The following is a 24,137-nucleotide window of genomic DNA, read 5'->3' on the forward strand; positions in this document are numbered from 1 at the left end:
AAAGTGAAATGTTTCTCTCCCATCTACACACACTAGCCCGTAATGACAAAGTGAAATGTTTCTCTCCCATCTACACACACTAGCCCATAATGACAAAGTGAAATGTTTTTCTCACCCATCTACACACACTAGCCCATAATGACAAAGTGAAATGTATCTCACCCATCTACACACACTAGCCCATAATGACAAAGTGAAATGTTTCTCTCCCATCTACACACACTACCCCATAATGACAAAGTGAAATGTTTCTCACCCATCTACACACACTACCCCATAATGACACACACTAGCCCATAATGACACACACTAGCCCATAATGACACACACTAGCCCATAATGACAAAGTGAAATGTTTCTCTCCCATCTACACACACTACCCCATAATGACAAAGTGAAATGTTTCTCACCCATCTACACACACTAGCCCATAATGACACACACTACCCCATAATGACACACACTACCCCATAATGACACACACTACCCATAATGACACACACTACCCCATAATGACACACACTACCCCATAATGACACACACTACCCCATAATGACACACACTACCCCATAATGACACACACTACCCCATAATGACACACACTACCCCATAATGACACACACTACCCCATAATGACACACACTAGCCCATAATGACAAAGTGAAATGTTTCTCTCCCATCTACACACACTAGCCCGTAATGACAAAGTGAAATGTTTCTCTCCCATCTACACACACTAGCCCATAATGACAAAGTGAAATGTTTTTCTCACCCATCTACACACACTAGCCCATAATGACAAAGTGAAATGTATCTCACCCATCTACACACACTAGCCCATAATGACAAAGTGAAATGTTTTTCTCACCCATCTACACACACTACCCCATAATGACAAAGTGAAATGTTTCTCTCCCATCTACACACACTACCCCATAATGACAAAGTGAAATGTTTTTCTCCCATCTACACACACTAGCCCATAATGACACACACTAGCCCATAATGACACACACTAGCCCATAATGACACACACTACCCCATAATGACAAAGTGAAATGTTTCTCACCCATCTACACACACTACCCCATAATGACACACACTAGCCCATAATGACACACACTAGCCCATAATGACACACACTAGCCCATAATGACAAAGTGAAATGTTTCTCTCCCATCTACACACACTAGCCCATAATGACAAAGTGAAATGTTTCTCACCCATCTACACACACTAGCCCATAATGACACACACTACCCCATAATGACAAAGTGAAATGTATCTCACTCATCTACACACACTAGCCCATAATGACACACACTAGCCCATAATGACACACACTAGCCCATAATGACACACACTACCCCATAATGACACACACTACCCCATAATGACACACACTAGCCCATAATGACACACACTACCCCATAATGACACACACTACCCCATAATGACACACACTAGCCCATAATGACACACACTAGCCCATAATGACACACACTAGCCCATAATGACACACACTACCCCATAATGACACACACTACCCCATAATGACACACACTACCCCATAATGACAAAGTGAAATGTATCTCACTCATCTACACACACTAGCCCATAATGACACACACTAGCCCATAATGACACACACTAACCCATAATGACACACACTAGCCCATAATGACACACACTAGCCCATAATGACACACACTACCCCATAATGACACACACTAGCCCATAATGACACACACTACCCCATAATGACACACACTACCCCATAATGACACACACTACCCCATAATGACACACACTACCCCATAATGACACACACTAGCCCATAATGACACACACTACCCCATAATGACACACACTAGCCCATAATGACACACACTAGCCCATAATGACACACACTAGCCCATAATGACACACACTAGCCCATAATGACACACACTACCCCATAATGACACACACTAGCCCATAATGACACACACTACCCCATAATGACACACACTACCCCATAATGACACACACTAGCCCATAATGACACACACTAGCCCATAATGACACACACTACCCCATAATGACACACACTACCCCATAATGACACACACTACCCCATAATGACACACACTACCCCATAATGACACACACTACCCCATAATGACACACACTAGCCCATAATGACACACACTACCCCATAATGACACACACTACCCCATAATGACACACACTAGCCCATAATGACAAAGTGAAATGTTTCTCACTCATCTACACACACTAGCCCATAATGACACACACTAGCCCATAATGACAAAGTGAAAACATGTTTTTAGAAATGTTTATTCTGTATTTCATTTTCAATACATTTGAAATCTCATTTGCATAATTATTCACACCCCTGAGGCAATACATGTTAGAATCACCATTGGCTGTGATTCCATCTGTGAGTCTTTCTGGGTAAGTTTCTAAGAGCTTCGTACACCTGGATTGTACAATATTTGCACATTATTCTTTAAAAATGATTTGTTGGTTAATCATTGCTAAACAGCCTTTTTCAAGTCTTGCCATATATTTTCAAGCCGATTTTAAGATAAAACTGTAACTCAGCCACTCAGGAACATTCAATGTTGTCTTGGTAAGCAACTCCAGTGTAGATTTGGCCTTGTGTTTTAGGTTATTGTTATTGAAAGGTGAAATTGTCTACCAGTGTCTGTTGGAAAACAGACTGAACCCGGTTTTCCGCTAGTATTTTTCCTGTGCCTAGTTCTATTCCGTTTATTTGTATCCTAAAAATCTCCCTAGACCTTGCCGATGACAAGCATACCCATTACTGCCACCACCACCATGCTGTAAAATATGAAGAGTGGTACTCAGTGATGTGTTGTGTTGGGTTTTCCCCAAACATAACACTTTGTATTCAGGACATAAAGTGCATTTCTTTGCTGCAGTTTTGCTTTAGTGCCTTATTTCAAACAGGATGCATGTTTTGGAATATTTTTGTTCTGTACAGGCTTCCTTCTTTTCACAATATGTTAGTATTGTGGAGAAACTACAATCCATCCACAGTTTTCTCCTCACACAGCCATTAAACTGTGTAACTATTGGTCAGAACATTGTGCTATATAAGGAATCCATTTGGAACAGTCTGTCTCAGAAGTGTTTCTCTACTGTAAGGTAGTTATTTGTGGGTTTATGGGCTGTCTTCACTCACATCCATTAGCTTCAGAGAGAGAAGCTGTCTCTCACACACACACACACACACACACACACACACACACACACACACACACACACACACACACACACACACACACAGGTTAAAATAATTGTGTTCCTCCTCTCCTTTTAGTGTGTTCCCTATGTCTCCTCCATTCGATGAATTCCTAATGTTGAAGAATGTAAGAGTCTTGCCTAAAAAAGGCTGCTGGCACACAGCAACAACTAAACAAGAAAGCAAACTCACTCTGCATCCTGTGAAAAATCTAGACCTTGGTATCTCCCGAGAGGGGTGGGTTGACTAGCACTCTTCATACACGCAGCAGCTGCAATAGCTTCACTGGTTTTGGTGGGATAAAAGCTTCTTCTGGAGTGATATTTACATTAGAGTTGAGTGGGTTGTGTGCCATGGAGTTATGACTTACCCTGCCTCTTCTTTTTCCACTACTGTTCCTGTTGGAAGTGAAATTGTCCTGTTTCTGTTAGTGTAGAGTGATTAACCGACATTTGCGTTATTGATTTATTGTTGTTGTAATTTTTACCCCTTTTTTCTCCCCAATTTTGTGATTACGATCTTGTCTCATCGCTGCAACATTTATTTTCTGTAAGCTCAATGTGCACATCACACAGTTTCTCCAGAGATAAATCAGATCCAGCCTGAACTGTGCAATGTAGTAGGGAGTTGTAGTTTCTCCAGAGATAAATCAGATCCAGCCTGAACTGTGCAATGTAGTAGGGAGTTGTAGTTTCTCCAGAGATAAATCAGATCCAGCCTGAACTGTGCAATGTAGTAGGGAGTTGTAGTTTCTCCAGAGATAAATCAGACCCAGCCTGAACTGTGCAATGTAGTAGGGAGTTGTAGTTTCTCCAGAGATAAATCAGATCCAGCCTGAACTGTGCAATGTAGTAGGAAGTTGTAGTTTCCAACAGGCCTATATGTGACCCAGCACATCTTTTCAGTCTATGTCGCAACATTTATAATGGTGTTTTTTACATTGGATAAAGATAGAGACTCAGAGCTAGAACATGTTATATCATACACTGCAGTTGAGGAACAATGGGAATGCAATTCTGCTTTGAAAGTTGATCAACTTGTAACCTCACTTTTGAGAAAATGGCCCTTTGAATATTTTGGTATACCTACAGGAGAGCTCTTTGTCTACACCCATTTATCATCTTTCACACCCTCTTAAGCCTTAGCCCCACCCATCTCTTTAAGGATTCACATGTGAGGCCATGTGCTAAACAGAGTGAGTAAGGAAGTGTAGTATAAATAACCAAAGATTTCAAAACTAAACGTGGCAAAAGTAGTAGCCTACTAACTCTATCTAGTTCTTGGCCTACATCCTGATCTGACTTTGGTGCAGGTCATGTTGTTCTTCACTTTACCGTCTCTGGTAAACACACACTATATCAATACAGTTCATTTGTCACATTCACAGGATACAGCAGGGTTAAACGGTACAGTTACTTGAATAACAGAAAGTGTCCAGGTATAAATATTTTATCATTATTAGATGATGCTCACCCAGACACACCTGGCTAACTTGACGGGCCATGTGAAAGAAACACACCCCCAGCCACATGTAGCTAAGTGGATGGGTCACTGTTGTCTTGACATTGTACACATGTTCATGAAATACAATAGATGGCCGTAATCACCCCCAGACACACCTGGCTAACTTGACGGGCCATGTGAGAGAGAGGCTCCAACCACCCCACAGCCACGTCTAGATGAGTGAATGGGTCTCTACAGAAGGTGTACTGTGAAATGGTTACACAGCGCTGTGAAAAAGGATCCGTTTTGTCTTTTACATCACAAATGGTCTAATAAGTTCACATGATTCTAGATGAATAGCCCTGCTCTTAGTGAGCCTTCCTTTGGAGGTGATTAGACTAATACATGTACATGATTCTAGATGAATAGTCCTGCTCTTAAAGAGCCTTCCTTTGGAGGTGATTAGACTAATACATGTACATGATTCTAGATGAATAGCCCTGCTCTTAGTGAGCCTTCCTTTGGAGGTGATTAGACTAATACATGTACATGATTCTAGATGAATAGTCCTGCTCTTAAAGAGCCTTCCTTTGGAGGTGATTAGACTAATACATGTACATGATTCTAGATGAATAGTCCTGCTCTTAGTGAGCCTTCCTTTGGAGGTGATTAGACTAATACATGTACATGATTCTAGATTAATAGTCCTGCTCTTAGTGAGCCTTCCTTTGGAGGTGATTAGACTAATACATGTACATGATTCTAGATGAATAGTCCTGCTCTTAAAGAGCCTTCCTTTGGAGGTGATTAGACTAATACATGTACATGATTCTAGATGAATAGTCCTGCTCTTAGTGAGCCTTCCTTTGGAGGTGATTAGACTAATACATGTACATGATTCTAGATGAATAGTCCTGCTCTTAAAGAGCCTTCCTTTGGAGGTGATTAGACTAATACATGTACATGATTCTAGATGAATAGTCCTGCTCTTAAAGAGCCTTCCTTTGGAGGTGATTAGACTAATACATGTACATGATTCTAGATGAATAGCCCTGCTCTTAGTGAGCCTTCCTTTGGAGGTGATTAGACTAATACATTTACATGATTCTAGATGAATAGTCCTGCTCTTAGTGAGCCTTCCTTTGGAGGTGATTAGACTAATACATGTACATGATTCTAGATGAATAGTCCTGCTCTTAGTGAGCCTTCCTTTGGAGGTGATTAGACTAATACATTTACATGATTCTAGATGAATAGTCCTGCTCTTAGTGAGCCTTCCTTTGGAGGTGATTAGACTAATACATGTACATGATTCTAGATGAATAGTCCTGCTCTTAAAGAGCCTTCCTTTGGAGGTGATTAGACTAATACATTTACATGATTCTAGATGAATAGTCCTGCTCTTAAAGAGCCTTCCTTTGGAGGTGATTAGACTAATACATGTACATGATTCTAGATGAATAGTCCTGCTCTTAGTGAGCCTTCCTTTGGAGGTGATTAGACTAATACATGTACATGATTCTAGATGAATAGTCCTGCTCTTAAAGAGCCTTCCTTTGGAGGTGATTAGACTAATACATGTACATGATTCTAGATGAATAGTCCTGCTCTTAGTGAGCCTTCCTTTGGAGGTGATTAGACTAATACATGTACATGATTCTAGATGAATAGTCCTGCTCTTAGTGAGCCTTCCTTTGGAGGTGATTAGACTAATACATTTACATGATTCTAGATGAATAGTCCTGCTCTTAGTGAGCCTTCCTTTGGAGGTGATTAGACTAATACATGTACATGATTCTAGATGAATAGCCCTGCTCTTAGTGAGCCTTCCTTTGGAGGTGATTAGACTAATACATGTACATGATTCTAGATGAATAGCCCTGCTCTTAGTGAGCCTTCCTTTGGAGGTGATTAGACTAATACATGTACATGATTCTAGATGAATAGTCCTGCTCTTAAAGAGCCTTCCTTTGGAGGTGATTAGACTAATACATGTACATGATTCTAGATGAATAGTCCTGCTCTTAGTGAGCCTTCCTTTGGAGGTGATTAGACTAATACATTTACATGATTCTAGATGAATAGTCCTGCTCTTAAAGAGCCTTCCTTTGGAGGTGATTAGACTAATACATTTACATGATTCTAGATTAATAGTCCTGCTCTTAGTGAGCCTTCCTTTGGAGGTGATTAGACTAATACATGTACATGATTCTAGATGAATAGTCCTGCTCTTAGTGAGCCTTCCTTTGGAGGTGATTAGACTAATACATGTACATGATTCTAGATGAATAGTCCTGCTCTTAAAGAGCCTTCCTTTGGAGGTGATTAGACTAATACATTTACATGATTCTAGATGAATAGTCCTGCTCTTAGTGAGCCTTCCTTTGGAGGTGATTAGACTAATACATGTACATGATTCTAGATGAATAGTCCTGCTCTTAGTGAGCCTTCCTTTGGAGGTGATTAGACTAATACATGTACATGATTCTAGATGAATAGCCCTGCTCTTAGTGAGCCTTCCTTTGGAGGTGATTAGACTAATACATGTACATGATTCTAGATGAATAGTCCTGCTCTTAGTGAGCCTTCCTTTGGAGGTGATTAGACTAATACATGTACATGATTCTAGATGAATAGTCCTGCTCTTAGTGAGCCTTCCTTTGGAGGTGATTAGACTAATACATGTACATGATTCTAGATGAATAGTCCTGCTCTTAAAGAGCCTTCCTTTGGAGGTGATTAGACTAATACATGTACATGATTCTAGATGAATAGTCCTGCTCTTAGTGAGCCTTCCTTTGGAGGTGATTAGACTAATACATGTACATGATTCTAGATGAATAGTCCTGCTCTTAGTGAGCCTTCCTTTGGAGGTGATTAGACTAATACATGTACATGATTCTAGATGAATAGCCCTGCTCTTAAAGAGCCTTCCTTTGGAGGTGATTAGACTAATACATTTACATGATTCTAGATGAATAGCCCTGCTCTTAAAGAGCCTTCCTTTGGAGGTGATTAGACTAATACATGTACATGATTCTAGATGAATAGTCCTGCTCTTAGTGAGCCTTCCTTTGGAGGTGATTAGACTAATACATGTACATGATTCTAGATGAATAGTCCTGCTCTTAGTGAGCCTTCCTTTGGAGGTGATTAGACTAATACATGTACATGATTCTAGATGAATAGTCCTGCTCTTAAAGAGCCTTCCTTTGGAGGTGATTAGACTAATACATGTACATGATTCTAGATGAATAGCCCTGCTCTTAGTGAGCCTTCCTTTGGAGGTGATTTAGACTAATACATTTACATGATTCTAGATGAATAGTCCTGCTCTTAAAGAGCCTTCCTTTGGAGGTGATTAGACTAATACATGTACATGATTCTAGATTAATAGTCCTGCTCTTAGTGAGCCTTCCTTTGGAGGTGATTAGACTAATACATGTACATGATTCTAGATGAATAGCCCTGCTCTTAAAGAGCCTTCCTTTGGAGGTGATTAGACTAATACATGTACATGATTCTAGATGAATAGCCCTGCTCTTAGTGAGCCTTCCTTTGGAGGTGATTAGACTAATACATGTACATGATTCTAGATGAATAGTCCTGCTCTTAAAGAGCCTTCCTTTGGAGGTGATTAGACTAATACATGTACATGATTCTAGATGAATAGTCCTGCTCTTAGTGAGCCTTCCTTTGGAGGTGATTAGACTAATACATGTACATGATTCTAGATGAATAGCCCTGCTCTTAGTGAGCCTTCCTTTGGAGGTGATTAGACTAATACATGTACATGATTCTAGATGAATAGTCCTGCTCTTAGTGAGCCTTCCTTTGGAGGTGATTAGACTAATACACGTACATGATTCTAGATGAATAGTCCTGCTCTTAGTGAGCCTTCCTTTGGAGGTGATTAGACTAATACATGTACATGATTCTAGATGAATAGTCCTGCTCTTAGTGAGCCTTCCTTTGGAGGTGATTAGACTAATACATGTACATGATTCTAGATGAATAGTCCTGCTCTTAAAGAGCCTTCCTTTGGAGGTGATTAGACTAATACATGTACATGATTCTAGATGAATAGCCCTGCTCTTAGTGAGCCTTCCTTTGGAGGTGATTAGACTAATACATGTACATGATTCTAGATGAATAGCCCTGCTCTTAGTGAGCCTTCCTTTGGAGGTGATTAGACTAATACATTTACATGATTCTAGATGAATAGTCCTGCTCTTAAAGAGCCTTCCTTTGGAGGTGATTAGACTAATACATGTACATGATTCTAGATGAATAGTCCTGCTCTTAGTGAGCCTTCCTTTGGAGGTGATTAGACTAATACATTTACATGATTCTAGATGAATAGTCCTGCTCTTAGTGAGCCTTCCTTTGGAGGTGATTAGACTAATACATGTACATGATTCTAGATGAATAGTCCTGCTCTTAAAGAGCCTTCCTTTGGAGGTGATTAGACTAATACATGTACATGATTCTAGATGAATAGTCCTGCTCTTAGTGAGCCTTCCTTTGGAGGTGATTAGACTAATACATGTACATGATTCTAGATGAATAGTCCTGCTCTTAAAGAGCCTTCCTTTGGAGGTGATTAGACTAATACATGTACATGATTCTAGATGAATAGTCCTGCTCTTAGTGAGCCTTCCTTTGGAGGTGATTAGACTAATACATTTACATGATTCTAGATGAATAGTCCTGCTCTTAGTGAGCCTTCCTTTGGAGGTGATTAGACTAATACATTTACATGATTCTAGATGAATAGTCCTGCTCTTAGTGAGCCTTCCTTTGGAGGTGATTAGACTAATACATTTACATGATTCTAGATGAATAGTCCTGCTCTTAGTGAGCCTTCCTTTGGAGGTGATTAGACTATAGGTCTCCATGGACACAACATGAGTCCCTCTAGTTGTCTAGAATGACTAACCTCTTCAATATGATGCTGATTGCTGTGCATCTGTTGGGCATGTTCATGCTACTAGGTGGATGATGGCCACTGCAGAGCCCCAACAGTAATCTATTGCACTGATTTAATGTTGTTTGTTTGTTTGTTTGTTATTGACAATGAGAGGCATCCAAGCTAATAAACATCTCTGTCATCATATTCTTGAAGAATACTTTTATCAAATCATGTTTGCGAGTCGAGGAGGGAGCCTCATTGTTAGATGTATCCCAGTAGTGAAATAGAGCTTTGTGTTATGTATGCTACTCTGTGTCTGAGTGCAGGAAAGGAATGGACTGGAGAATACAGCTGCTTTGATCTGGTGAAGTAATGGGGATGTGATGATCATAGTGTACTGTCTGACAGAGAGGGATGGATAGAGAGAGACTATTTGATAGTATTTTATAGTTTTGCATTTTAATTTCACAAAATGTCCATATCTGCAGTAATTTTGTAATGATAGTGTTTCACAGTATTACTTACATGCCAGTGTTGTGATCGGCTGTGACATTCGTCTATTGATTTCTCCCGCCGGCATCTGTGGGAAAGCTGTTCTGACTTTGGCTGTCATATATATATATATATATATATATATATATATATATATATATATATATATATATATATATATACAGTGCCTTGCGAAAGTATTCGGCCCCCTTTAACTTTGCGACCTTTTGCCACATTTCAGTCTTCAAACATAAAGATATAAAACTGTATTTTTTTGTGAAGAATCAACAACAAGTGGGACACAATCATGAAGTGGAACGACATTTATTGGATATTTCAAACTTTTTTAACAAATCAAAAACTGAAAAATTGGGCGTGCAAAATTATTCAGCCCCTTTACTTTCAGTGCAGCAAACTCTCTTCAGAAGTTCAGTGAGGATCTCTGAATGATCCAATGTTGACCTAAATGACTAATGATGATAAATACAATCCACCTGTGTGTAATCAAGTCTCCGTATAAATGCACCTGCACTGTGATCGTCTCAGAGGTCTGTTAAAAGCGCAGAGAGCATCATGAAGAACAAGGAACACAACAGGAAGGTCCGAGATACTGTTGTGAAGAAGTTTAAAGCCGGATTTGGATACAAAAAGATTTCCCAAGCTTTAAACATCCCAAGGAGCACTGTGCAAGCAATAATATTGAAATGGAAGGAGTATCAGACCACTACAAATCTACCAAGACCTGGCCGTCCCTCTAAACTTTCAGCTCATACAAGGAGAAGACTGATCAGAGATGCAGCCAAGAGGCCCATGATCACTCTGGATGAACTGCAGAGATCTACAGCTGAGGTGGGAGACTCTGTCCATAGGACAACAATCAGTCGTATATTGCACAAATCTGGCCTTTATGGAAGAGTGGCAAGAAGAAAGCCATTTCTTAAAGATATCCATAAAAAGTGTTGTTCAAAGTTTGCCACAAGCCACCTGGGAGACACACCAAACATGTGGAAGAAGGTGCTCTGGTCAGATGAAACCAAAATTGAACTTTTTGGCAACAATGCAAAACGTTATGTTTGGCGTAAAAGCAACACAGCTGAACACACCATCCCCACTGTCAAACATGGTGGTGGCAGCATCATGGTTTGGGCCTGCTTTTCTTCAGCAGGGACAGGGAAGATGGTTAAAATTGATGGAAAGATGGATGGAGCCAAATACAGGACCATTCTGGAAGAAAACCTGATGGAGTCTGCAAAAGACCTGAGACTGGGACGGAGATTTGTCTTCCAACAAGACAATGATCCAAAACATAAAGCAAAGTCTACAATGGAATGGTTCAAAAATAAACATATCCAGGTGTTAGAATGGCCAAGTCAAAGTCCAGACCTGAATCCAATCGAGAATCTGTGGAAAGAACTGAAAACTGCTGTTCACAAATGCTCTCCATCCAACCTCACTGAGCTCGAGCTGTTGTGCAAGGAGGAATGGGAAAGAATTTCAGTCTCTCGATGTGCAAAACTGATAGAGACATACCCCAAGCGACTTACAGCTGTAATCGCAGCAAAAGGTGGCGCTACAAAGTATTAACTTAAAGGGGCTGAATAATTTTGCACGCCCAATTTTTCAGTTTTTGATTTGTTAAAAAAGTTTGAAATATCCAATAAATGTCGTTCCACTTCATGATTGTGTCCCACTTGTTGTTGATTCTTCACAAAAAATACAGTTTTATATCTTTATGTTTGAAGCCTGAAATGTGGCAAAAGGTCGCAAAGTTCAAGGGGGCCGAATACTTTCGCAAGGCACTGTATATATATAGCTAATTTCCTGGTTGCTAAAATTCTGAACGGTTTATGTGAGAAAACAAGCACTAATTAGTGTAGGGAGTCATTATACCATCTGAATCACTGTGAAATATCTTGCAATTCACTTAGCACTAGGCTGCATTTAAAACAAATCTCCCTCCTCCCCAGAATCCCATTTCCCCGTAACATGGCGGAGCCTCGCACTTGAACCTTTTACTTTCTGTTTTGGTCCACCAGCTTCAAACAGCTGGAAAAACATTATATTCTTTTGTATTTTTTGAAGATATTTAACAGTGATTTAGATGGTACAATGATTCCCTATACTATTCAGTGCTTGTTTTCTCACATCAAATGAAATTGAGCCAACAGGAAACGATAGAGGGATTTCCACTAGATAACACAACCAGGAAACGATAGAGGGATTTCCACTAGATAACACAACCAGGAAACGATAGAGGGATTTCCACTAGATAGAGGGATTTCCACTAGATAACACAACCAGGAAACGATAGAGGGATTTCCACTAGATAACACAACTAGGAAACGATAGAGGGATTTCCACTAGATAGAGGGATTTCCACTAGATAACACAACCAGGAAACGATAGAGGGATTTCCACTAGATAACACAACCAGGAAACGATAGAGGGATTTCCACTAGATAGAGGGATTTCCACTAGATAACACAACCAGGAAACGATAGAGGGATTTCCACTAGATAACACAACCAGGAAACGATAGAGGGATTTCCACTAGATAACACAACCAGGAAACGATAGAGGGATTTCCACTAGATAACACAACCAGGAAACGATAGAGGGATTTCCACTAGATAACACAACCAGGAAACGATAGAGGGATTTCCTCTAGATAACACAACCAGGAAACGATAGAGGGATTTCCACTAGATAACACAACCAGGAAACGATAGAGGGATTTCCTCTAGATAACACAACTAGGAAACGATAGAGGGATTTCCACTAGATAACACAACCAGGAAACGATAGAGGGACTTCCACTAGATAACACAACCAGGAAACGATAGAGGGATTTCCACTAGATAACACAACCAGGAAACGATAGAGGGATTTCCACTAGATAACACAACCAGGAAACGATAGAGGGATTTCCACTAGATAACACAACCAGGAAATGATAGAGGGATTTCCACTAGATAACACAACCAGGAAACGATAGAGGGACTTCCACTAGATAACACAACCAGGAAACGATAGAGGGATTTCCACTAGGTAACACAACCAGGAAACGATAGAGGGATTTCCACTAGATAACACAACCAGGAAACGATAGAGGGATTTCCACTAGGTAACACAACCAGGAAACGATAGAGGGATTTCCACTAGATAACACAACCAGGAAACGATAGAGGGATTTCCACTAGATAACACAACCAGGAAACGATAGAGGGATTTCCACTAGATAACACAACCAGGAAACGATAGAGGGATTTCCACTAGATAACACAACCAGGAAACGATAGAGGGATTTCCACTAGATAACACAACCAGGAAACGATAGAGGGATTTCCACTAGATAACACAACCAGGAAACGATAGAGGGATTTCCACTAGATAACACAACCAGGAAACGATAGAGGGATTTCCACTAGATAACACAACCAGGAAACGATAGAGGGATTTCCACTAGATAACACAACCAGGAAACGATAGAGGGATTTCCACTAGATAACACAACCAGGAAACGATAGAGGGATTTCCACTAGATAACACAACCAGGAAACGATAGAGGGATTTCCACTAGATAACACAACCAGGAAACGATAGAGGGATTTCCACTAGATAACACAACCAGGAAACGATAGAGGGATTTCCACTAGATAACACAACCAGGAAACGATAGAGGGATTTCCACTAGATAACACAACCAGGAAACGATAGAGGGATTTCCACTAGATTACACAACCAGGAAACGATAGAGGGATTTCCACTAGATAACACAACCAGGAAACGATAGAGGGATTTCCACTAGATAACACAACCAGGAAACGATAGAGGGATTTCCACTAGATAACACAACCAGGAAACGATAGAGGGATTTCCACTAGATAACACAACTAGGAAACGATAGAGGGATTTCCACTAGATAACACAACCAGGAAACGATAGAGGGATTTCCACTAGATAACACAACCAGGAAACGATAGAGGGATTTCCACTAGATAACACAACCAGGAAACGATAGAGGGATTTCCACTAGATAACACAACCAGGAAACGATAGAGGGATTTCCACTAGATAACACAACCAGGAAACGATAGAGGGATTTCCACTAGATAACACAACCAGGAAACGATAGAGGGATTTCCACTAGATAACACAACCAGGAAACGATAGAGGGATTTCCACTAGATAACACAACCAGGAAACGATAGAGGGATTTCCACTAGATAACACAACCAGGAAACGATAGAGGGATTTCCACTAGATAACACAACCAGGAAACGATAGAGGGATTTCCACTAGATAACACAACTAGGAAACGATAGAGGGATTTCCACTAGATAACACAACTAGGAAACGATAGAGGGATTTCCACTAGATAACACAACTAGGAAACGATAGAGGGATTTCCACTAGATAACACAACCAGGAAACGATAGAGGGATTTCCACTAGATAACACAACTAGGAAACGATAGAGGGATTTCCACTAGATAACACAACTAGGAAACGATAGAGGGATTTCCACTAGATAACACAACTAGGAAACGATAGAGGGATTTCCACTAGATAACACAACTAGGAAACGATAGAGGGATTTCCACTAGATAACACAACCAGGAAACGATAGAGGGATTTCCACTAGATAACACAACTAGGAAACGATAGAGGGATTTCCACTAGATAACACAACTAGGAAACGATAGAGGGATTTCCACTAGATTACACAACCAGGAAATGATAGAGGGATTTCCACTAGATAACACAACTAGGAAACGATAGAGGGATTTCCACTAGATAGAGGGATTTCCACTAGATAACACAACCAGGAAACGATAGAGGGATTTCCACTAGATAGAGGGATTTCCACTAGATAACACAACCAGGAAACGATAGAGGGATTTCCACTAGATAACACGACCACCTAGTCAAAACATCTTTCCCATTTCGAGGCCAATATCACAAACAATCAAATCAAATTGTATTTGTCACATGCACCAAATACAACAGGACCTTAACATGAACTGCTTACTTACAAGCCCTTAACCATCAATGCAGATTTAATAAAGTATTTACAAAATAAACTAATGTAAAGTAAATAATAAAATGGTAATACTTTTACTGAGTCAATGTACCTCAACAGGTCAGGTTGACAGGTTGACTCGGTACCGAGTCAAATTACCTCAACAAGACAGGTTGACTCGGTACCGAGTCAAATGACCTCGACAGGTCAGTCGAGGTCATTTGTACATGTAGGTAGGTGTAAAGTGACTATGCATAGATAATAAGCAGTGAGTAGTAGCAGTGTCAAAACAAAGGGGGGGGGGGGGTAGCCAAATATTCCAGGTAGCCATTTGATTAAGTGTTCAGCAGTCTTATGGCTTGGGAGTAGAAGCTGTTAAGGAGCCTTTTGGACCTAGACTTGGCGCTCCGGTACCGCTTCTGGTAATCTGTCTGGCCCCGCGGCCTTGTGAATGTTGACCTGTTTAAAGGTCTTGCTCACATCTGCTACGGAGATCGTGATCACACATTCGTCCGGAGCAGCTGGTGCTCTCATGCATCCTTCAGTGTTGCTTGCCTCGAAGCGAGCATAAAAGGCAGTTAGATTTGATTTGATTTAGCCCGTCTGGTGGGCTTGCATCACTGGGCAGCTCGCGGCTGGGTTTCCCTTTGTAGTAATAGTTGGAAACCCTGCCACATATATACGTACAGTCACTGTGGGGATAACATTGTTGATGCACTTTATGATGAAGCCGGTGGTATGAGATGGTATACACCTCAATGCCATTCATCCGGGATGAATCCCGGGAGATATTCCAGTCTGTTCTAGCAAAACGGTCCTGTAGTAGCTTTGCAACCGCGTCATTTGACCACTTCCGTATTGAGCGAGTCACTGGTACTTCCTGCTTTACTTTAGTTTTTAAGCAGAAATCAGAAGGATATAATTCTGGTCAGATTTTCCAAATGGAGGGTGAGGGAGAGCTTTGTATGTGTCTCTGTGTGTCGAGAAAGGTCTATAGTTTTTTTTATTCTTCTGGTTGCACATGTGACATGCTGGTAGAAATGAGGTAAAACGTATTTAAGTTTGCCTGCATTAAAGTCCCCGGCCACTAGGAGCGCCACTTCTGGATGAGCATTTAGCCACTTGCCTACAAATTCTCACAAGGCACCCTGATCTGCACCCCTGTATCTCCTTCTTTTCTTCATGCAAATGACGGGGATTTGGACCTTGTCCGGGAGCAACATTACATCCTTTGCGTCAGACTCATTAAAGGGAAAATCTTTGTCCAGTTCGAGGGGAGTAGTCGCTGTTCTGTTCAGAAACTCTTTTCGGGTCATGAAAGATGGTAGCATGAACATTATGTACCAAATAAGTTACAAACAATGCGAAAAAACACATTTTCACTGCACTGGTGCGTAAGTAATACTGTGAAACACTATCATACAACTATTACTGCAGATGTATTATAGACCTTTTCTGAAATCACAATGCAGCACCTTTAACAAGAACGCAAAGGGAATGTGAAAGATTTTGAGAGAGAGTGTTTTTATTCCCCTCACGGCCTGGAGACCGTCAGATACTTTCAGCAGCTGTTGTTAGCACATTAGATGTTGTTTTGCTGTGCCAACAACTTCTGGCCTCTGGAAGGGTCCTCTGCTATTTCACACATCTTTGTTGTACTCAGAACTTTGTGTTTATGTTTAGCTATGGAAACATTGAAGGGTGGTTTCCCGAACACAGATTCAGCCTGATCCTGGACTAAAAAGCATTTTTAATGGGGATTCTCCGTTGAGTGTGCTTTTTAGTTCAGGAGTAGTTTTAGGCCTAATCTGGGTCCAGGAAACTGCCCCTCCACTGAGCCCAACCGATCCCCTCAATGTTTTAATACCATTCCTTTGCCATGTTTTTCTCACATTTTCCCTTGGCATGAATGCTGTTGCTTTCATGGTGCTTTTGACTTCATGGTGACGTAAACTGTGGTCTCGAAAGATATACTTGTACACTGGGTTGTATAACTCCTCAGTCCTCCTCTTACAGCCTGTTGCAGTAATCGGATAATAACACAGCCTGTTGCAGTAATCGGATGATAACACAGCCTGTTGCAGTAATCGGATGATAACACATCCTGTTGTAGTAATCGGATGATAACGCCGCCTGTTGCAGTAATCGGATGATAACACAGCCTGTTGCAGTAATCGGATGATAACACAGCCTGTTGCAGTAATCGGATGATAACACAGCCTGTTGCAGTAATCGGATGATAACACAGCCTGTTGCAGTAATCGGATGATAGCACAGCCTGTTGCAGTAATCGGATGATAACACAGCCTGTTGCAGTAATCGGATGATAACAAAACCACACAACACAGATGGGAGATCTTCTAGGCCTATCTAATCATCATAAGGCATTAATTCAGTCAACAAGATTTAAAAAATGTAATAAAAATACATTTGTTAATTAAGCAGAGACCACCACTTTATTTTTGACCCTCACGTTGGTCCCCAAAGCAACACTGCACTCTATCAAATGATTCTCAATTTGCATAACCTTCTGAAGAAAAATGATATGTAATGTTAATGTCAATTCTCCACATTTTGCCAATTCAAGTTCATTTAATTCACCCGCAAGATGACTCAAGAAACGTCTTAATATATACTAATATATGTTAATATATACAATTTTCGCAGAAGCTTTTATCCAAAGCAATTTATGGTCATGCGTGTATACATTATACGTATGGGTAGCCCTGGGAATCAAACCCACTATCCTTGTCAATGCAAGCTCCATGCTCTACCAACCCAGCCAGACAGGACCATGTGTTTTCACCATGCTCTACCAGACAGGACCTTGTGTTTTCACCATGCTCTACCAGACAGGACCATGTGTATTCACCATGCTCTACCAGACAGGACCATGTGTTTTCACCATGCTCTACCAGACAGGACCATGTGTTTTCACCATGCTCTACCAGACAGGACCATGTGTTTTCACCATGCTCTACCAGACAGGACCATGTGTATTCACCATGCTCTACCAGACAGGACCATGTGTATTCACCATGCTCTACCAACCCATCCAGACAGGACCTTGTGTATTCACCATGCTCTACCAACCCATCCAGACAGGACCTTGTGTATTTGCATTACACAGTCATATGTGAGGCGTTGTAGATCACCCAGCGGACTGAGTTGTCAACCAACGGGAATTCAAAGCCATTGGATTTATGTTAAAAGTAGTTTGAATTTTTTTTTTTTTTTTTAAATAACGATTCCATCAAGTTCTTTACATTCATAGCTTTTTGTTAAATCCAAACAGTTATCCACACTGTTTCATCGTGATCAGTAGGAAAAACATATATTTTTTGTTTGATTAAAAGTGGAAATGAAGTTGATTCAACTCTCTCTCTCCCCCTACAGCACTGTACTCTCTCCTCCTGTTCTGTGTCTTCCTGTGGATCCCCTTTGTCTACTTCTATTATGAGGAGAAGGATGATGACAACATCAACAAGTGTTCAGTAAGACTGCTGCTACCTGTCCTCTTACTGTACTCTAGACACACACACACACACACACACACACACACACACACACACACACACACACACACACACACACACACACACACATTGACCTTGGCTATGAACAGCAGTCACTAGCTGTCTGTCTCTGGTTTAAGGAAGGTAAACACTGTATTATTCCTTATTTTGGACTTAATCCCATCGGTCCCACATATCGTGAGAGATTGCATTCCTAATTTAAATTTGTTCTATTTATTTCATCTTTATTTAACCAGGTAGGCAAGTTGAGAACAAGTTCTCATTTACAATTGCGACCTGGCCAAGATAAAGCAAAGCAGTTCGACACATAAAAATACAGTATAAACAAGTCTATATACGATGTGAGCAAATGAGGTGAGATAAGGGAGGTAAAGGCAAAAAAAGGCCATGGTGGCAAAGTAAATACAATATAGCAAGTAAAACACTGACCAACCAGAGGCTGAATGTAAACACACCACTCTCAATTAAGACACTCAGTCAATATTAATATATCACAATCCCCCAAAATAGATACAGAAGTGATACTTAAAGCTCTATGCTACAAATAAAGCGTACAGTATCCCTATAGAACTACATACTGTAGAAAGTGTATAGTATCCCTATAGAACTACATACTGTAGAAAGTGTATAGTATCCCTATAGAACTACATACTGTAGAAAGTGTATAGTATCCCTATAGAACTACATACTGTAGAAAGTGTATAGTATTCCTATAGAACTACATACTGTAGAAAAGCGTACAGTATCCCTATAGAACTACATACTGTAGAAAGTGTATAGTATCCCTATAGAACTACATACTGTAGAAAGTGTATAGTATCCCTATAGAACTACATACTGTAGAAAGTGTATAGTATCCCTATAGAACTACATACTGTAGAAAAGCGTACAGTATCCCTATAGAACTACATACTGTAGAAAGCGCACAGTATCCCTATAGAACTATACTGTAGAAAGTGTATAGTATCCCTATAGAACTACATACTGTAGAAAGCGTACAGTATCCTATAGAACTATATACTGTAGAAAGAGTACAGTATCCCTATAGAACTACATACTGTAGAAAGTGTACAGTATCCTATAGAACTATACTGTAGAAAGCGTACAGTATCCCTATAGAACTACATACTGTAGAAAGCGCACAGTATCCTATAGAACTATACTGTAGAAAGCGTATAGTATCCCAATAGAACTACATACTGTAGAAAGTGTACAGTATCCCTATAGAACTACATACTGTAGAAAAGCATACAGTATCCCTATAGAACTACATACTGTAGAAAGCGTACAATATCCCGATAGAACTACATAATGTAGAAAGTGTACAGTATCCCTATAGAACTACATACTGTAGAAAAGCATACAGTATCCTATAGAACTACATAATGTAGAAAAGCGTACAGTATCCCTATAGAACTACATACTGTAGAAAGCGTACAGTATCCTATAGAACTATATACTGTAGAAAGAGTACAGTATCCCTATAGAACTACATACTGTAGAAAGTGTACAGTATCCTATAGAACTATACTGTAGAAAGCGTACAATATCCCTATAGAACTACATACTGTAGAAAGCGCACAGTATCCCTATAGAACTATACTGTAGAAAGTGTATAGTATCCCTATAGAACTACATACTGTAGAAAGCGTACAGTATCCTATAGAACTATATACTGTAGAAAGAGTACAGTATCCCTATAGAACTACATACTGTAGAAAGCGTACAGTATCCCTATAGAACTACATACTGTAGAAAAGCATACAGTATCCCTATAGAACTACATACTGTAGAAAGCGTACAATATCCCGATAGAACTACATACTGTAGAAAGTGTACAGTATCCCTATAGAACTACATACTGTAGAAAAGCATACAGTATCCCTATAGAACTACATACTGTAGAAAGTGTACAGTATCCTATAGAAGTACATACTGTAGAAAAGCATACAGTATCCCTATAGAACTACATACTGTAGAAAGCGTACAGTATCCTATAGAAGTACATACTGTAGAAAAGCATACAGTATCCCTATAGAAGTACATACTGTAGAAAAGCATACAGTATCCCTATAGAACTACATACTGTAGAAAAGCATACAGTATCCCTATAGAACTACATACTGTAGAAAAGCATGCAGTATCCCTATAGAAGTACATACTGTAGAAAAGCATACAGTATCCTATAGAACTACATACTGTAGAAAAGCATACAGTATCCCTATAGAAGTACATACTGTAGAAAAGCAAGAAGAAAAGGATATAGTTGAGACTTTACTGTCGACTCTTTATTATTACGTATACATGGCCTCTGTTAAGTTAAGTGTAGAAAAAGCCAAAGCCCATAGGAATAGACCACCCCCCCCTCTTCATCTTAAACTGAATATTGCTGAAATGTCATATATTGGTCTCCAAAGGACACGGTAGTGATTATATAGATTACATGCCACAGTGAGCTTCTTCCCTTTCCTCTGGGTTGGTTTGGAGCTGACAGAAGCACTTCCTCTCACAGCCAAGGAATTCTTTTGAATCATTACTTTCAAAGCACCCTTTAATAACAGCGCTGGGAGTAAGGTGTGTGTGTGTGTGTGTGTGTGTGTGTGTGTGTGTGTGTGTGTGACCACTCTGAGAGTCTTTGGCAGGTTGAACGGGACTCTGGATTCCACTTCACACTCCATTGTCCCCTCACTAAATGGAATATGGAATTAGTTAGCCAGCCACTCACCTCAAACGTACACACACACACACACACACCCGCCCCCCCAACCAACCCCAAGAATTAGATATTGTTACATTCCTGATTAATAATCACAGTATTAATAATTCTGTCTTTCATTACAGCAAGTGAAAAATGCTCTGAAATACACAATTGGATTCATCATCGTCTGTGCAGCACTGCTATTAATTGGGTAAGTACTATGAGACATTGGCACCCACCCTATTCCCTATTTAGTGCACAACATTTGACCAGGGCCTGCATAGCGATGTCTATAATAACAAGGAATAGTGTTCCATTTTGGACACAGTCATAGATGGTGGGGAGAGGTGTGTACAACATGTCATTATAATCGCTTAATGAGCAAGGTGTTTTCCTCTTCAAGGAAATCAAAGTTGTTTAAACTGCCATCTGTTCAGCCATGAGCAGCCAGACATCACAGAAAAAAGTCCTCTTCCACCAGAGTAGTTGTGAAACTCCTGGGTTCTTCTACTGGTTCAGTCTAACTTCACAACTCTGGAGCTTTAGTCATGTTCCTGTCTGTTATAGTTACTGTCCCAAGATGCCCTCTGTTATAGTTACTGTCCCAAGATGTCCTCTGCTATAGTTACTGTCCCAAGATGCCCTCTGTTATAGTTCCTGTCCCAAGATGCCCTCTGTTATAGTTACTGTCCCAAGATGTCCTCTGCTATAGTTACTGTCCCAAGATGCCCTCTGTTATAGTTACTGTCCCAAAATGTCCTCTGCTATAGTTACTGTCCCAAGATGCCCTCTGTTATAGTTCCTGTCCCAAGATGTCCTCTGTTATAGTTACTGTCCCAAGATGCCCTCTGCTATAGTTACTGTCCCAAGATGCCCTCTGCTATAGTTACTGTCCCAAGATGTCCTCTGCTATAGTTACTGTCCCAAGATGCCCTCTGTTATAGTTACTGTCCCAAGATGCCCTCTGCTATAGTTACTGTCCCAAGATGCCCTCTGTTATAGTTACTGTCCCAAGATGTCCTCTGCTATAGTTACTGTCCCAAGATGCCCTCTGCTATAGTTACTGTCCCAAGATGCCCTCTGTTATAGTTACTGTCCCAAGATGTCCTCTGCTATAGTTACTGTCCCAAGATGCCCTCTGCTATAGATACTGTCCCAAGATTCCCTCTGTTATAGTTACTGTCCCAAGATGCCCTCTGCTATAGTTACTGTCCCAAGATGCCCTCTGTTATAGTTACTGTCCCAAGATGCCCTCTGTTATAGTTACTGTCCCAACATGCCCTCTGTTATAGTTACTGTCCCAAGATGTCCTCTGTTATAGTTACTGTCCCAAGATGCCCTCTGCTATAGTTACTGTCCCAAGATGCCCTCTGCTATAGTTACTGTCCCAAGATGTCATCTGCTATAGTTACTGTCCCAAGATGCCCTCTGCTATAGTTATTGTCCCAAGATGCCCTCTGCTATAGATACTGACCCAAGATGTGCTCTGCTATAGTTAATGTCCCAATATGCCCTCTGCTATAGTTATTGTCCCAAGATGCCCTCTGCTATAGATACTGACCCAAGATGTGCTCTGCTATAGTTACTGACCCAAGATGCCCTCTGCTATAGTTACTGTCCCAATATGTCCTCTGCTATAGTTACTGTCCAAAGATGTCATCTGCTATAGTTAATGTCCCAAGATGCCCTCTGCTATAGTTACTGTCCCAAGATGCCCTCTGCTATAGTTACTGTCCCAAGATGCCCTCTGCTATAGTTACTGTCCCAAGATGCCCTCTGTTATAGTTACTGACCCAAGATGTGCTCTGCTATAGTTACTGACCCAAGATGCCCTCTGCTATAGTTATTGCCCCAATATGCTTAACCTTATGTGGAGGGACATCTGAGTTCCCAGCCCGCATCCCCAGCACCCAACCTCAGCTTCCAGCCCCATCCTGAGCACTCATCCCCAGCACCCAACCTCAGCTCCCAGACCCATCCCGAGCACTTATCCCCAGCACCCAACCTCAGCTCCCATCCCCACCCCAGCACCCATCCTCAGCTCCCATCCCATCCCCAGCACCCAACCTTTCTCCCATCCCCACCCCAGCACCCAACCTCAGCTCCCATCCCCACCCCAGCACCCATCCTCAGCTCCCATCCCATCCCCACCCCCAGCACCCAACCTTTCTCCCATCCCCACCCCAGCACCCATCCTCAGCTTCCATCCCATCCCCACCCCCAGCACCCATCCTCAGCTCCCATCCCCACCCCCAGCACCCATCCTCAGCTCCCATCCCCACCCCCAGCACCCATCCTCAGCTCCCAGCCCCACCCCCAGCACCCATCCTCAGCTCCCATCCCCACCCCAGTACCCATCCTCAGCTCCCATCCCCACCCCAGCACCCATCCTCAGCTCCCATCCCCACCCCAGCACCCATCCTCAGCTCCCATCCCCACCACAGCACCCATCCTCAGCTCCCATCCCCACCCCAGTACCCATCCTCAGCTCCCAGCCCCATCTCTAGACTTATTTAATCACTGTCTCAGATAAAGCCATTGTGAACTGTCCCTTTCGTGATTAATTGAAAGAAGACTTGATGCTTAAATCTATAGTGATACACAGTGGAAACCATGTCCCATTTAACCTCCAGTTTACTCTGTGTTGAACTCTGCCTGTGCAGCATAAACATAATGGATTTCTCCTAGCCACCAACACCACAGTAACATGCTTGCTGTTCAGGTCATGTAATGTAATGTAATGTTCGTTCAACCATTAAATGG

At 41.1% G+C, this 24,137-nt stretch overlaps 1 protein-coding gene across 5 annotated transcripts in view; it reads left to right on the top strand.

Moving 5' to 3' along the window:
* The window catches only part of LOC110516668 (lysosomal cobalamin transport escort protein LMBD1), a 212,381-nt gene that overhangs the window by 43,627 nt on the left and 144,617 nt on the right, over positions 1 to 24,137 (top strand). For all 5 annotated transcript variants that reach the window (XM_090217619.1, XM_090217620.1, XM_090217621.1 and 2 more), the window contains 2 exons: positions 18,537 to 18,634; positions 21,518 to 21,585. In XM_090217619.1, the coding sequence (XP_090073745.1) occupies positions 18,537 to 18,634; positions 21,518 to 21,585 (166 nt within the window). The remainder of the gene's footprint in view (positions 1 to 18,536; positions 18,635 to 21,517; positions 21,586 to 24,137) is intronic.

This window comes from Oncorhynchus mykiss, chromosome 23 (genome assembly GCF_057628025.1).
Source record: "Oncorhynchus mykiss isolate SJ-2025 chromosome 23, ASM5762802v1, whole genome shotgun sequence".
Classification (NCBI taxonomy): Eukaryota; Metazoa; Chordata; class Actinopteri; order Salmoniformes; family Salmonidae; genus Oncorhynchus; species Oncorhynchus mykiss.